The sequence below is a fragment of the Prinia subflava genome, chromosome 6 (genome assembly GCF_021018805.1).
Source record: "Prinia subflava isolate CZ2003 ecotype Zambia chromosome 6, Cam_Psub_1.2, whole genome shotgun sequence".
NCBI classification, from domain to species: domain Eukaryota; kingdom Metazoa; phylum Chordata; class Aves; order Passeriformes; family Cisticolidae; genus Prinia; species Prinia subflava.
The window spans coordinates 26,813,105-26,829,612 of NC_086252.1; the positions used below are offsets into that span (position 1 = coordinate 26,813,105).

General features: G+C 46.3%; 1 protein-coding gene across 6 annotated transcripts in view; it reads left to right on the forward strand.

Moving 5' to 3' along the window:
* MRAS (muscle RAS oncogene homolog) overlaps positions 1-16,299 on the forward strand; it is a 38,734-nt gene extending 22,435 nt beyond the window's left edge. For 5 of the 6 annotated variants that reach the window (XM_063400826.1, XM_063400824.1, XM_063400825.1 and 2 more), the window contains exons 4-7: positions 7,599-7,752; positions 10,891-10,990; positions 12,305-12,384; positions 15,378-16,299. In XM_063400826.1, the coding sequence (XP_063256896.1) occupies positions 7,599-7,752; positions 10,891-10,990; positions 12,305-12,384; positions 15,378-15,477 (434 nt within the window). In that variant the 3' untranslated portion in view covers positions 15,478-16,299. Of the gene's footprint in view, positions 1-7,598; positions 7,753-10,890; positions 10,991-12,304; positions 12,389-15,377 lie in introns of those variants that run through there. The other variant, XM_063400829.1, reaches the window with a different exon arrangement.
* The last annotated feature ends 209 nt before the right edge of the window (positions 16,300-16,508 follow it).

Consider the following 16,508-nt stretch of genomic DNA (forward strand, 5'->3'; position numbering starts at 1 on the left):
GTGTGGGGACAGAAAGCTGGGGGATTGTCACGAGTGGTGGAATGTGGATGCTGGTGGGGTTTGCTGTGAAGACTGTTACTTGGTCTGGAAACCTAAGATCTTAGTTGCACTTTTAAGGATTTATCAGGTATAATTTAGTGAGTACAAATGGCCACAAAGTCCCTAAAAGAAGAGCTTTTTTATTCAGTATTAAAAAACCAAAACCAGCAAACAACAGAATAAGTTAATCGTGCCAACATTTGTTCATTTGAATATGTTAATAGTTGATATGAGGGAGTATTTGTGAAATTTGTGCTGAAATGTCTCTTCTTGTCATCTTCATTAGAGATATCTGCTCCAAATTAACCATCTCATAATGCATACATGCACCCTTATTTTGAAAATGCCAGCCCTGTATAAAAGAAAAATCCAGTCCTGCTGTAAATTAAATCCATTATTTTAAGTCCAGAATCCAGCCCTCTAAAATGAGCAACCTTTATCTTCACTGATATGCCCCATGTTCTGATATAACAGTACCAGCTGCTGTACCTGTTGGCTGTTGGTGTTGGCTGAAACAGCCTTGGCGTTGCAAATTATTGAAAAGTAGAAAAGGTGTCTTTTACTGAATATTTGGAGTTTTTGTTAGGCAAAAAACCCCAAAAAAACCAAAAGAACAGCACAAAACCCAACCGAACCTGATCTGAGTGGGAGTGGTAAAATAAATTGTTTTCCAACAAGCAGCAACTTAACCCTTTGTTTTAATGAAAAAGCCTTTCTTTTGCTCAGATGGTGCTTAGTGGCTGTACTTGGGCTGACCTGAATTCAGCTGTGGCCTTGAATGGCATGTTGGGAATCCCTGACTTCCAGGGCTTGTGTGCCCACAGATGCTTCACAGCCACAGGAGTGAAACTGCAGCTGCTTCTCTTTCCTCCCACTTGAGATTTTGAACAATCACAATTTTGGAAGAAAGGCAATAGTCTTCCCTGAAAAAAGGATGTGACCCTTTTCCATCTGCCTGGCAGAAGCAGGGCACCAAGGTTGACTAACACTCGTGTCATTTGCCTCAGCTCTGTCACAGGCTTTGGATCTAGGCCATTCTCAGAGGTCACCATATACTGGGACAGCTGCTCTTGTTGTGGCTACATGAATCACTTACAGTATAAAATTAGGGGCAAACATGATAGGTAGGGTGAAGATGCATCATGATAAATCCTGGACTTTCCAGTTGTTCTTTATGACCAAAGCCTTTACAAGCTGAGGTTTCATGCAGTGCTTGGGCAGGAGCAGCTGCCCACCCCCAAAATAGGAACTAGTTTTGGAACATGAACAATGAAGGGAGGATATAGCATGAGGGGCTCTATAAATTTTGAAACTTTCAGAAACAGTTATTATTCAAAAAAATTAAATCCACAGACATCCAACAACTTAAAACAAAAAGGAAAACAGCCCACCCTTTTCCAGGCTGTTGCCTGAGCAGTTCTGTACAAAGCATCTCAATCATTTTGTAACTGCACCAGTATTATATTGTAAAAAACCCCTTCTGCTAGCCAGCTTGCATAAAGAATTTGGCTTCCCTCCATGAAGACCTTCACCCACATTTATTCAACAGCACTAACTGGCTGCATGATGAAATGGTTTGACTTGCATTTTTTTCCTTTGCTAAAATCTCTCTCTGAAGGTACACTGAAATGGAATAGAGTTTTATTTTAAATCCTGGAGCAAAAGCTACATTCAAAATCTTTTTACCTGTTTGTTCTTTGGCTTGAGCACATCTCTCTATTTTTCTCACCACAGAGTTGTCTGTGATAGTTCCCTGCTTCCCAGAAGACTGTGGGACCTGTGTTTGTAGTGTTCATGTTCCACACTACACAAAACCACTTTGTTGTTGACCTTATGCCAGCTTTAGAAGACCATCAGTGCAGTGTTTGGAAGACAAGTGTTGTAGAGTGGAAGAGCGCACTTAACCTGAATCAAAGATGCACAGGCAATTTGTGGCTAGCCCATTTTTTGGTTGCTGCCACTCTAATGAGGCTTTAGGATCAGCCTCCAATTTTTTCTGCATATGTTATCTTGGTTTATTCCCTGCTGGTTGTGCTGAAATCAGCACAGTGCTGTGCTCAGGGAAATGCACTCACACACAGGTGCTGTGCAGACATGAGGTCAGAATTAAGTGGGGGCTAGGGTTAATGTGCTTTGATTAGCTCTTCCTCCAATTGCATTGCTGTGATTAATTTTGCACTCTCCTTTCTATGTGCAGGCTTACTTAGCAAGTAGCAGAGGATTTTGTATGGTGTGGCTACAAGATGCCAGTCTGGAATTATTAATCTAGGCATGAAGCCAAAGTGAAATACCTTAATATGGCAAAAAATTCCATATGGGAGAAAATTACTTATGGTTCATGCACCACACAGATAAAAAGGTGGCAAGCAAAGGGAGATGAAGAGATGACCACAAGTGTGGTCTTGTTGGGGAATTGGGCTGAGCTCTTAGCTGTTGGTAGGGCTGTGCCAATTGGTACTGGCCAAACAAGGAATTGTGTTGGATGAAGGGAAGCTGTGGTCTCCCTTCTCGTCCCTTCATTTCCCTGGTATGATTTTGATGCAACACTCACAGCCGAGTTGTCTTTCTGCTCCTGAGCTTCAGTTTCCATTCTATTTCTCTTCCCGAGACCTCCTCCCAGTCCCAGGGTGCCCTTGTGCTGGGCTGGAGCTGCAGAGCCTGGAGTGCTCCCCTGTGCAGTCACACCAAGTTCCATTCCTTCCCCCACACTCGCTCTGCCCTTCCCACCTGTCTGTCTATCCCTTGCATCCCTTTTTGTGGAGGGTTTTTGCTGCTAGTCATCCCTGGGCACGCTGTCTGCTTTTCTTCTTGGGAAATTTGAGATCATCTCGGCCATGAGGCCAGAGGGAGATCAAAGGTCACTTGAGATTTGCAGGCAGAAGGATTAGTGTGTGGCTCACTTTCCTCTCGTTTTTGTTAATTTAGACTTTCAGTAGCATCACTGAGAGCATTAAAATTCAAGTTAAATTTATACTTTCATTCTTTTATTTGTGTGTACAGTATTTCCCCTCCCTTAATTGCTGGGATTTTGCAGCCATGAAAGAGGGGGTTTTGTCTTGGATTGTGGGGATTCTTTTCCTGCCAGGAAAATTTTGATGCTGCAAGATGGAAAACACAAGGCTTTGAATACTTGCCCTTTGTTAGAGAAAGAGCTCCTTTAAGGGCTTGCATCTTTATTCTGTTTATTGATTTGGAAGCCTTTCTCTTGAAGACTCCTCTCTTCTTTTTGCTTAAAGAAAGGGCAAGAATTCAAGTACTTGGTTTTTCCATGTTATAACATCTGTGTATTTAGCCAGGGCACAGAAAAAGGGCTCATAAAAGCCTCAGTGTTTTCCTATCATGTGTTTTTTGCTGAGGAAAGCTGTCATGCCAGGGGCAGCGTGGCTGTGTCTGAGAAGGAGCAGAAGCATCAGCGTGACTGAGTGAAGCATTTGCCTTGCCTTGTGCACAGCCAGGGCACCTCCTCAAGGTGGCTTGGGCTGTGGGTAATACAGAACAGGAGCTGTGACCCCACCTGTGCAGTGCCCACAACAGCAGTTCTCAGCTGAAGCCAGTGGCTGACAGGAGTGCCCTCTCCCACAGTGCTGCTGGTGGGAGAAGACACAGACTGTGGAGGTGGCTTTCCTCAGCCTGAGGCTCGTGAGTTTGACTTGGCAATTCAAGTTAAATCTTCCCATGAGCTTAGGTACCAAACTGCAGGGCAGTAAAACCCAAAGGCTGAAGGACAGAAAATGGGTTAACATGCCTGTCAGTTCATCTTTGTCCCCTCTAGATGCCATGGACAGTGGGGAAACTCTTGAGGTGACCTATACACTCAGGTGCCTGTCAACGTGAAGATATAAGATGCAGGAGGAAATTTTGCCTAGATATGAAAAAAGAAGAACTCATCTGCACAACCAGATCTGAGCTCCTTGAAGGCTGGGAATGCTGTGTTTGAACTGAATAGGCTCCAGAAAAACTGAACAGGCTCCAGAAAAAGCCATGTTATTGTTGACTTAGAGTTCCCAGTGTGTCTCTGCCCTTGGTTTAGATTCACCAAGTGCCTTTGTCTCTGGGTGGGCACTTGGAGCACTGTTGGTTGCAGAGACATTGCCACATGACACGCCTTGAAGCACCAAGGGCTTCTGTTTTGGACCACAAAATCCCATGTATTCCTGGGCTCCTGTGCCTGCTTAGAAGTGCTCTCTAGGCAGCTGCACTCTTGCATGACCCATCAGGATTCACAGGAAAATGGTGAGGAGAGCTCTAAAGGGGCAGGATTCAATGAGTTTATCACAGCAGCTGGGGATCACATCCACTGGAAAGTGGAAAAGGCCATCTCTTCACTCAGCAACCTCTTACCTGCAAAGCAGGAGACCTCCCTGCTGGGCTCTCACAGCCTAATTGCTCTTAGTTTAGTCTCCAGCTGGTCTCATGATAGCTGTAAATGGCTTTGCCCTCTTTGGATGTCTATTCCTACATTAGACATTGTCCTTGGCTTCTCTCTCCTTCAGCTTACCCAAATGCTTTTATAATTGCTCCTCCATGGTTCTTTGATCAAATTTGTGAGAACTTCACCAAGTTTTCTGTTGGAAGTCCCTGACAATGCAAATCAGACTGTGAGTCTGATTTCAGTTCTTGGAAGAATGAGGTAGGAGAAACCCACTGGTTTTTGGTCCATCCTTGTTTCCATGCTGGCATTTGTGTGCTGCCAGTGGGGCAACTGATGGTTTAGAGTGTACCAGCTCACAGTTCCTTACTCATGGTTATTTCTATCTTCTGGCATCCTATATGCAGAAACAGGAATTTTGCAAGAAGGTGAATGCTGGCTAACATGCTAAATCTCCTTATGCCTTTGGGAAGCCAAGTTACCCCTTCCTGAGGTTTCTCCTTGCTGTTTTCCCGTTTCTGTAGGCAGGAGTCTTCTTGAAGCTTTTGTGCCACAAGATAACACCACAAGCAAAGCCACTTAGATCTGGCCCTTTTTTGATGCTGATCCTTTTCAGGATGTGGTCCTGTCCTGCCTACCAAGGATTCAGATCAGTCTCCTCTGTTGTTTACAACTCACAAAGCACAGAAGTGTTAAGCTGGGGGGTTTACCTTGATGAAGAGCACATTTAAAGTTGTCAGGGACTTTCTCTGGCCATTTACACGATGCTTAACTTTGTATGAAACCCATCTGAGATTACCCTTGAGCTTCACTGCTCTGTGTCTTTTACTTGCACTTTCAAATTGCCATTTTAAATGCTGCCTGGACTTGCTCACCTTTTTATCAGTGCTGCAAGTGAATTCCCTTTAAATAGCAGCTGCTGACACAGCAGCTGTCCCCGTGTTTAGTGTGATGGCCAGGATCCAGGCAAGGCAGGAGAGCCCCATGCAGAGGGGTATCCCCACCGGCCCCAAGGCTTGCCCCCTCTCCCAGGGGATGCAGAGCTTTGGAGGGGCAGCAGCTGGGAATGGGTTGATGGGTGCAAAGGCAGAGCTGGATGCTTCTGATGTGTTTCATGGGAAGTTTGTGAATGTGCCAGAGCAAGGGGAAGTCCCGAAGCAAATTACCATGCAGGATACAGCACATCCATCTCCACCTTCCTGCCCACAGCTTTGCTGGGGCACCTGCCCTGTCTCAGGGGAGGGAGGGCAGGAGGGATCGGCTCTCACAGGGAGCTCTCCCACTCCACCACAAGTTGGGTTTGTGTGCTAGATGTCAGCTCTCAGTCCTGCCCTGACACAGTGTCTAGCTGCTGCAGGAGTCAGATGAGGGCAGCCCAGCCTCTCCATACAGGTTGGACAGGTAGGAGAGATTAATTTCCTCTTCTGTCCCAGCTCCAGTCTCCTGGCCTTATTCCATGGTAGCAGTTCTGCCCAGGGCATAGAAATTTACCAGCATATGCAGTCTCTTTGGGTTGTTTTCCTACTTCCTTTTTTTTCTTTTTTTTTTAATTTTTTGTACAGTCCTTAAGAATAGCCTAAATGCCTTTGAGCTGAGACCATTGTTTCTTAGATTTAGAGGGGGAGGAGCAGAATAAAAGGCTATGAAGAAACTCAGGTGATTTTCCAACACTCTTGGAAAATAAGCCTAAATCTCAGGGTCTTTGCAAGAGCCTAGAAGCTCTTTTTACCAAATAGCTCATGAAACCAGACATTCAACACCAGTTAAGGCAGGAGAACAAATGAGGCTGAAGGCTTTAAAGGGCCTGCCATCACCAAGGAAGGGTCTGCAGGTCTTCCAGTGTAGCTGTCTCTCCTCCAGACATGCAGTGGAGGTGTGTGGCAGGCTCGTGGGGTGTGCTGTGACATGTGTCCACCTCTGCCCACCTGTGCTGATGCAGCAGACTGGCCTTTATCATGGTCCCATCTGGAAACTGGGGCAGCCTGAGCACTTACCCCTACAGAGAACACCTTGCTGGGTCTGTGGGCCTGTTCAGACTGGACAAACTTGTATCAAGCCCTGCTGCTCTGTCAGCAGTGGGTTCCTGCCACTGTCTCCAACCACAGCTGCCCTGGGCTTTCCCCATCACTTGTGGGCAGCAGATGGTTACTCCACGGCTGCACAGCAGAGGCAAAACAGTTTTCCCACCCAGGCCAGCTGACTGGGATGTGAAAACCAGTCATGGTGAAGGTCCCACATCTGCCTCTGGGGTGCATTAGGACTAGTTCTTCTGAGCAGCTGATGCACTTTGAGTGCACCCTGTGTTTGTACTGGCATAGCCTAAACTGATGAACTCCTCTTGTACTCTCCTCCTGCCAGTCAAAATCCTGGCTGTGCACAAAGCTGGGGCTCAGAACCAGTGCTGATGTGTGTATCAGTTTGTGGTGTTTACCCAGAAGGCTGGGGTAGCTTGTTCCACAGGTGATGGGACTCCTGTGAGACAGATCCATGGAGAACCAGTGAGTTATGATGCCATTAAGTTTAATCTAGTGGGGAACAGCATCTGGATGGCTGACACAACTGAGGTGTTCTAGGGGGTTTAAGCACGGATTTATTCACAGAAATGTGATCACTGTATTGGATGTGAAGGCACTTGAAGCTTTTTCCTCTGTTTTAGTTACCTCCTTTAGTTACTACCATTTGGGACTAAATATTTAAGGGGAGTTCCCCAAGGCTCACTCTGAAAGGACAAAATTGTCTAGAAATAATATCCAGGTGTTGAGGAAAGAAAATGCTTGTAGCTATTACTTGGGGTTGTCTCCCAGCTCTGCTTCACCATGCTTTTTGTAGGTTATCCCTGACATTTAAACTGGCTTTTAGCTAATATTCCAGTTTTAGGTTTTCTTTGATGGGAAAGGGAAGAGTTGGGAGGGCTGTGAAATACTTTGAGCCATATCTTGCCAGAGGAGCAAGTCTCCAAATTCAGTGATCAGTATTTGGTACTGGAAAAGAAAAATGAAATTACATAGTTATCTTCCCTGTCATGTGCTCCCAACTTAGGCACAGAGGGCTGAGTGAGGCCTGGGACAGAAACCCCCTTGTCCATCCAGCTTGGTTTCATCAGATCTTATCTTTGAGCAAGCCCTGCAGAGGCAGAAAGGCCACACAGGTCCCTCACAATAACTGAAACCCTGTGTCTCTCCTGTGCTAGTTCTGGATACCGCAGGCCAAGAGGAGTTCAGTGCAATGCGGGAGCAGTACATGAGGACTGGAGATGGTTTCCTCATCGTCTACTCGGTGACGGACAAGGCCAGCTTCGAGCACGTGGACCGGTTCCACCAGCTGATCCTCAGAGTCAAGGACAGGTGGGTGCCACGGGGCCGGCCCTGCCTGACCCGCCAGGCTCCTGCCCCGACCATCCTGGGGGCATCCTGCACATCCCACCCCAACTTCTGCCTTCTGGGTGTCCTGAGACAAATCCTGCTGTGGGCTTTGTGGACCTCAGTGTGGTGAATAAGAAGTGGTTTACTTCCTCTAATAAGCATGAAGTGCTTTCAATGTGGAAAGGGTCAGTAGTGTTACAGTGGAGTGAAAATGTTTCTGGAGGGGAGAAACTTCGGCCAGAATGGTCTGACAGAGCAGTGTGAGAAAGAGAAATCAGACGCTTTTGAAGGAAACCAGCTCAGCTCTGAAGAGGGGGAAGGATGCTCTGTGCATAGTGCGGGTACTTTGGGATCACCAACAGGGAGTCAGAAGCATTCAGCCCTAATGATTTTGTGTGTTCTGGCACCATCTTCCTTTTTCTCGCTTGTGCCAAACACACCTTTGAAGGCCCTGCATAATTTGGGGCGTGAACAAGTGTCTTGAAGGGGAAAAAACTCGTGCTGGAAGGAGCTGTATTTCTTACCAGGGGTGTAACGTAGTTAATGCACTGTGCTCTGCAGCAAAAAATTGCATAGAATAAAACATCTGTCTGTGCCTGGGGAGACAGCAGGACAGGTCCCCTCTCTCCTCCTTGCATGTGCAGAGGAGAAGGTATCACCAGGAGTTTAATCGTGGTAAGTAAATGTGTCCTGGCAGAGTGTGGGGAAGTTGCTGGTTTATCTTCAAGATAACTCCCTTTTCCCATCCTGGTTCAAGAGGCAGTGGATCCATCCTCACTGGGTGGGGTGTGAATTAAGCCTTATATGTCTGCAGCTTTGAAACACTTAGTTTTTCCGTTCATAATGGCTTTTAATTATGGAAGTCATCAAGAAAAGTCACCAGAGGGTTTGGGCCTCGTTGCTGGCTTCCTTTCACAGCTCTGAATAACTTCCCCACAGGAAGGGTGGACTCATATCATGTGAGGTTCACAGCTGACAGCTCTTCCAGTAAAGCGTCCAAAGTGTAGCCCAGAAGAGTGAAAAGTAAAGGAAAAACCACCCTTTGATTTCTTTGAAATGAAGAAGACTGTCAGTCACTCAGTCAGCCTCCCAGATCACAGCAGTCTAAGCACTGCTGGCTTAGCTTGGGGCAAAGTAAATCTGTTTCTAAAAGCTGAAGGAGATGGAATTTCCTGTAACCTGCCCCAATCTGATGCTGATTTTATCTAATTTAACTCAGTGAAAATAAGATGCGGTGTTCACTGTTTGCTCTGGACTGAAACTTTTACCCTCCATACGCCTGCAAGTGCTGCAGCAGCACGTGAGAGGCAGGAAGTGAACCGGGCTGCTGAGGCTGAGGTTGTTTGTGTTTCCCCGCTCAGCGCCACTCGGAGCGTGAGGAGCGTATCAATGCTGCATCCAAAACCTGAGCGCGGTCAGAAAATCGCAGCAGCGGGAGTGAAAACACCTGCCAAACCCACAGGTAGCTGGGAGCAGAGCTTCACTCTGGTTTTCAGGCTGGCAGGCAGTTTTGGCAACTTAAAATCCAAAAGAATTGCAGACTGCTGTGTTAGCAGGGATGTTCAAAGCCTTCCTCCCGTTCCTTTCCGCAACCTTCATTATAGTAAAATTCCCAACTGTAGCAGCTTTGTTCAACTAGCTTACAATAGGGAACAAAGTCCCCATAGAGTTTTATGCCTGATGTAAACAAGGCAAATGAGACACCATCCAAAAGTAATCCCTTTCTAATCAAAGTGCTGCAAGCCAAAAAGCAATCAAATAATCCAGACAAGCGAATATTTTGCTCCAGAAGGATCAGAGTCAAGATATATCAATGCTCAGGTATTAACATTAAATCACAGTCACATTATCAGAATGAATAACTCTAAGGCTCATTTAAAATGCAGAGTGCTGTACAGTATTTTTCCAGTCAGAGCAATGGGGCAACATGCCAGAGGGAAGATGGAGCTCTTATCATCCTGATGAAAAATGACCCAGAAATGCTGTTTAAAAATCCAGAGTTACCCAGGGAAGTGTTTTATATAGAAATGAGTACGGCCAGCTGCTCTTTACCCCAGTAAAATCTCTGTTACAGCAGAGAACCAAAGAACTGGGATAATTTAGCAGGGTTTAAAGTTAAATATAAGACAACACTACTGCTGTAACTGTCAGTGATCAGAAGGGACCTCCTCCCTCCCAGCAGTGCCTAAGAGGCCCTGCAGCAGCTGATTGCTCTGTTTCATGGAGCCAGGGGAGAGAGTGGCACTGCCAACACCTCCCATGGCTCCTAGCCTTGGTTCTGATTGTCTCTGCACAGTGGAGCTTTCTGCAGGGGGAGAGGGGAGAGCCTTGCACAGGACATGCCGTGGATAGATGGATCTCTTCTTTGGGGTGGCTGAAGACAGGCACTTAAATACCTGGTAGTTAAGGAAATACTGAGTATTATTACGGAGGGAGATGGGTTTGGTATTTTTTTCTGGGATTAGAACCAGGAGATGGTAGCTAATTGCACTGGAAGCTTAACAAATCCCTTTGGTTCCCTTCAGCTTCCTTCCAGCTACCACTGCCAGGCTCAGTTTGTCTTGATGGGCATCTTTTTGCTCCCACTCATTTTCTCCACCCCTTGATGCTCCTCTAAGCACCAGCTCCCGCAGTCCTTCTTTCCTTCCCCCACAGTTGCTCTCAGTGGATGACCAGGAATGAAATGACTCCAATTCTTCCATCATCCCTCAGTATCTTGCCAAGATATGCAGTTAATGAAATGCCTTAACTGCTACAAAAGAGTCACAGTCTCCTGTCCAAGATCTGTCTTTATGTCTCACTTGATTTTCTGGCTAATTCTCTAGATCTTTCTTTACCTAGTTGGGTCTTCAGGCTTAGTTATCATCAGGCATTGCAAAAATGGTGACAAGAGTTCCTGAAGTCCCTACAAATAACAATGAATGTGTGCATGCATGCAACTTGTCAAGTAAATTTTTACAATATGAACATATGTATAGCACAGCCTGGGGGTTTTCTTTATATTTCCTTACACATATGTGGTATGTCTGTAGCTGAAAATGTTAGATGATGTCAGCATCAAAAAGTGAAATTTATGTTGTAGTCTGCTAACAATTGGGTGGTGGATTTGATTTTTTCCAGGGAGTCTTTTCCAATGATTTTGGTGGCAAACAAAGTTGATCTAATGCACTTACGGAAAATTACAAGAGAACAGGGGAGAGAAATGGCAACAAAACATAACGTAAGTCTGCGGGATTATTTCATGGGTTATTGAAAGTCTTGTTACAGGTTCAGAACTGAAATCTGTGCTTGTTAGGAGCTGAATTAAAGCTTACAGTTAAACATTTGTAAATACATTTTTGACTACTACGAAGTAGCAGCTATGCAGCTTGCTTTCAGTAGGGCCAATTCATGACTGAGACCAGAACCTCTGCTGTGCACCAGGCTGTAGCAGAGCTGTGGCCATCACTAGGACTTCTGTACAAGGTGTCTGAAAGTGGTGAGAAGTGTTCAGGATGAGGGAAGAAGGTGCCACTCTCCCGGAGTGAAAAGGCAGAGTCAGGCATTAGGAGGTACATCCAGGTGCCTGAGCTTGTTAAAGATAATGAAGTTAACAGGGTTGTTAAGCCTATATAAATCTGGCCCACCATCTTAGCTCTGCATTATTCATGCTGTTAGTTTAGCCTGAGAAATTGGTCTTAGATGGGTGTAGATCACATACTGCTCCACTAATCGCCTCTAAATGCCAGCAGCCCTGAATACCCAGAGGGAGACAACAACTCCCTTAGGAGGTGAAACCGAATGGAAAGGTTAAAGGCAAGCAAGCCTGAGACCTCTTGGCAGCTTGCTGTGCCTAAAGGACAAAGCTGTGTGGTGGTTTCTGAGCAAACCACGATGGGACTTGGGCAGGGCAGGTTCACTCCCCTCTCTCCCCAAGGAATCTGGTTTCTGTCAGAGCCAGGACACCTAAACTGCAGCACAGCATGTTGTATCCATCTGCATACACAGGCCTTGGAAAAGGCCCTGCATGAAAATGCCTTATCAGAGGCAGTTTTATGAATCTGCCAGTGTGCTGGACAAGCACTCTAGGAGGCCCCATCTGGCTGTCAGACTTTGAAGGGGAAGATCATTTTACACTGAAGGGGAATTGTAGTCATGAAATATTCATGCAGTAGTCCCAATAAAATGTGGCAAGCAAGAATTTTTGGCAAGTGCTGGTCTTTCAACAACCTTCGGCTATTTTCATGTCTGTGAGCACAGCTCAGGGGGAGAGAACATCTGACGACATAAAGTCTGGGATTATTCTGCCCCAAACCCAGAGCTCCAATAGCAGCTGTTTAGCCTGCTGCTTACTCCAGACCTTTTGTAAGCACTCCTGACCTTGCTGCAAGCCTGAGGGTGTTGATAGCAGTGTCATGGCAACATTTTCTTTACCTGTATTTCCGTGGTATTAGCAGCCCGTTTCTCCAGGCTTTAGGCTTTTCATTTTGAAACTGGTATTACCCCAACACTAGGCTGTTACTGATCTCTTTCATGATGCACTTCTCTCCTCCAGATTCCCTATATAGAAACGAGTGCCAAGGACCCACCTCTGAACGTGGACAAGGCCTTCCATGATCTCGTGAGGGTAATAAGGTGAGCTGCAAATTCCTCCCTTCCTTACTGCCCATGGTTGGGATGTGCAGGAGTCATGGCCCAGAGAGCCAGGATTCAATTTCTGGGGAACCAGGTTTTCTTGGGGCTGGGATATTTCTAGTGTTTATTAACTTTCTTGTCCTGTATCTGCTTAGCTATGTTACTAGCACTTAGCTACCTGTGCAGGACATCAGTACCAGGCACAGTAAGAAGTAGCTGTGGCCATAATGACTTCTTTTATTCAATAAACAGTGCAAAGCCTACTATAATGATCAGCTCTAAAAGGCTGGCATTGAAAGCTATGGACCAGTAATTTGGGTTTTCATAGCTTTGTCCTCTCAGGGTCATGCCTTGCCAGAAGTAACAAAGGACTGGCCAAAAATTCTACAAAATTCTAATGTTGTAGGTGACTTCTAACATTTTCTGCTCACTAAGTGGAAAAAATTAAGCCATTTTGTATGAGAAACTGCATGATCTAATGGCTGAGCCCCAGGTTTCCTCAGACTGCAGAGGTTTGTTCCCAGTTTTGGCAAACACACGCTCTCCGGGCGAACCCCTGCTCCGGCTGCCAGCAGGGAGGGACTGCCCTCCCAAACCCCGGCTGCCCTGCAGGAAAAGAGCTGCACACACATCCCAGCATCTCAGCTGATAACCTCAGTTCTCTCTGAGATTTGTTTTTCTGGCACTAGTTGTCTGCCAGATTTTCTGGGCCCTAATTTTTCATGTTTTGGGAGGGAGCTGAGCTGAAATCGTGCTCCTCCCTGCCGTGCAGTCAAAGTGCCTCGCCCGGCAATTAAACCACAAGGCATTTATTCACAGCATATCTGTACTTGTGAAGATCCTAGCACAGCCTCAAGCCAGCCTCCATCAAAAGCAGATGGTACTGCCCACTCTTCCCTCATGTCTCAAAAGCAGAGGGCAGAAAGTCTTTGGAGAACTGAGTTGGAAGTGTCCCAAGCTCTTTCCCAACTGTTCTGTAATTCAGTATTAGCTGGCTCAATATTACTTTTGTGTTGCAGCAAGCTCTTACCACCATCTATTCTGCTCTGCAGGAAAGGAAAACAGCCAAAATGGATGGAAAGGCTTTGTTTGCTTTCTCTAAATAACATAACTCCAGACAGGCTGAAAGGAGTATTATAATGAGGCATTACTAATTTCAAGCCCTGAAAGTGCACTCCGTAACCTCAAAAATAAGTGGTACACCTCAGTTTCCTGAAGAGCTACTGTAAAAATCCTTACCAGCCAGATGAAACCCTCTGTGATGTGAAGGGCGCAAGAAACGTTTACAAGAGCTGGAGCTCGGGTGAAGTCAGAGCGCAGGGAGATGCTGTGTGATCTGGCTGGTCATTGGCCCCAAAGCAGCTTTGCTCCATTTTTGGATGTTACAAACTGTCCATAGTCCAGAGTAGCATCACCAATCGAGTATTGTTTTTCTGGTTCTCAAGTGAGCTTTTTCAAATAAAATGTAAATTTCAGCTCCCTGGTAACTGTCCTTGACGAGTGCTTTGCAAATCAAGGGCTTCCTCAGAGCCCTTGTGAGCTCTCAGGGTGAGGATGCTTGTTCAGGGTTGCACTATTTGTGCTGCTTGCACCTGATTCCCAGTTTATTTATCTTCATGCAAGAAACTGTTGTCTGGAAGTAATCCAGAAAGGAGTGGGGTGATTGAGTCCACCTGATAGATGTTTTAAATTTCCTGATGCCCCTTTTATGCTGCAGCAGTGCACACACGGGAGCTCTCACAGCAGAAGCCTTGAGCAGGCCCAGGGTGTGGTTTCTGGATCTCTAAAACAAATCCAGAAGAGTTTGAACAGCTTGCGGTCACTTAGTGTTTATCCAGATTTAAAGTATTTTCTGAATTTCATTTTTCTAGTTTTGAGCTTTAAAGTTTTATGGTTTTCATGCCTCCAGCTTTCATACTCACTGAGAAAAAGTCTTACTAATCAGGACAGAGTTTCTTAGGTGGTTGCAAGAATTTGGAAGCTGAGGCTGTAGGAGAAACACAAGCTAAATTTATGCCCCAGTGATGTCTCATCCTGGTCTGGATTGCTTGGTATGAACACTTAGATAACGCCTGGCATATACATGACAAAGAGGCTGCTTTGGAACTGTTCAAACTCTCAGGTTTGAATCTACAGAAGCTGCTGGTGTTTGTATGTTTTATCTTGCACTAAAATCTACATCTACAGGCTGCCTGTCAGGTGTTAGAGCTGCAGAGCCTTCTGCTGGAGTTGCACTGCTGGGCTGGCAGAGTAGCTGCTGCAGTTGGGTGCAGGTGCAAGCAGGCATTTGGGCAATGCCTCGTCTTACTGGACAGGGAGAAGCCCTCAACAGATTGTTTTGGAGGCTGCTCACAGCTTCGGGGCACAGTGCAGGAGGCCTCTCACCTGTGTGTTCTGGTGACTGTGATCAGACAGCCAGGGACATCTTTCTGGGGTCAGCTCATTCTCTGTGCTCAGCTGCTCTTCACAACTTCAGAGGAAGCCAGAGCCCCATTGGCAGCAAACTCTGTTTTTGGATTATTCTTTTTTAGTCCCCCCTTCATCACCAAGTCTGCATCAGTGCAGCTGGCTAAGGGCAATGCCCGCTGAAAGGCAGAAGAGTGTATTGCTCTGTGCTCTCTGTATCTCTCTCATCCTCCTCCCTGCTCTGTCAGCAGCAGTGTTGCATGGCTTACAGCATCCCTGTTCCCGGAGCAGCCCCCGTGGCAGGGGAGGAGGCAGCAGTTTACCCTGGGCAACTGGAGCATAGTGCCCTGGCAGGACAGACATCCCTGCCATTATCCTAAATGGCTTCTTTCCTCCTTTCTGAAGAGTGCAGGCGGTTCTGAGCTGTGTGGCAGGAAAAGCCTTGCAGTGCTGGAAGGATATGTGGAGATATGTATGCAAATATGCACATGCACGCCAAGATGCTGCTCTGCAGGCTGCCCAGGGCTCCGGATCCAAGCCAGCCTTATGTCTCACCTGCCTGCTTTCTCCTCTGTCTCCCAAAACAGGCAACAGATCCCAGAGAAAAGCCAGAAGAAGAAGAAAAAGACCAAATGGCGAGGGGACAGAGCCACAGGCTCCCACAAACTCCAGTGTGTGATTTTGTGACGGGACACCCTGGGAGCGCCTTGGATGCCTCCCTGCTGCCCCCTTGCCCCCGGCCAGCCCAGCGAGCAGCCGCAGCTCGATGCTGCTGCCCGCGGCCCCTCGGGCTCCTCAGCCCCGCCGGGGGCGGCTCCAAGGGCCCCACCCGCAGAGGGGCTGCAGTCAGGGCCAGCGTGGGAGCTGTGCCCACGGGAGGCGGAAGGGATCAGCAGGACCTCAACTCTCAGACATCCCCAGCACCTTCCAGGGGCCTCCATGGTGTTTATTAAAACAAAAAAAAAAAACAAGGCAGAAGTTAAAAAGTGTTGGTTTTATCTGCAAACATTTCTCTTTGTGACCCGTTTCTGAACAGCCTTGAATAGCCCCCCTGTTTGGTACAGTTGTCTGTGTATGTGTGGGGGAAGGGAAAGGGTTTTTCTTTCTCTTTTTTCTTTTTTTTTTTTTTGGTCCTCTTCTTCCTTTTTGTTGTTTGCTCAGTGAGTGTTGGGTTGCAAAGAAACAACGGCCAGGCTTAGATTTTTTGCACTGAACTCTCTCTTGGGCGGCAGTGCCAAAACACAACTTCATATGAAAGTGCATAGATTTGGAGGAAGAAAATTAATTCCAGCTGCTCTGGGTGCTCCAGACATTGTGTCAGACTCTGGAGAGTCGCCAGCTCACAGACCATAAACTCCAGCTTAGGAAAGGAGGTTTGGGCCTGGATTATATTTTTTTTCTTACCCTTTGTCAAGAGGTTTTGTTTCTGTTTTGTAACTTTGGACATGTCAAACTTAAGACATTTTGTTAACCTGGAAGTATTTAAATTAAAGTAATTTACAAATGGAAGGGTATGTCATTTTTGGGGGAGAGGGATGGAAGGGAAAGGAGAAAGGAAGTAAAATCTGAACTGAATTTGTTATTTGGGTGTTGAATTTCTCCCTCATAAATGCATGTAAAGTGGTGCAATCTAAATCACTCTCTATTATTCCTTAACCTTTCCCTGCAAAGCCACTCATGGGTAGATTAATTGTTTTGCTTTTCCCAGGCTCATCTCA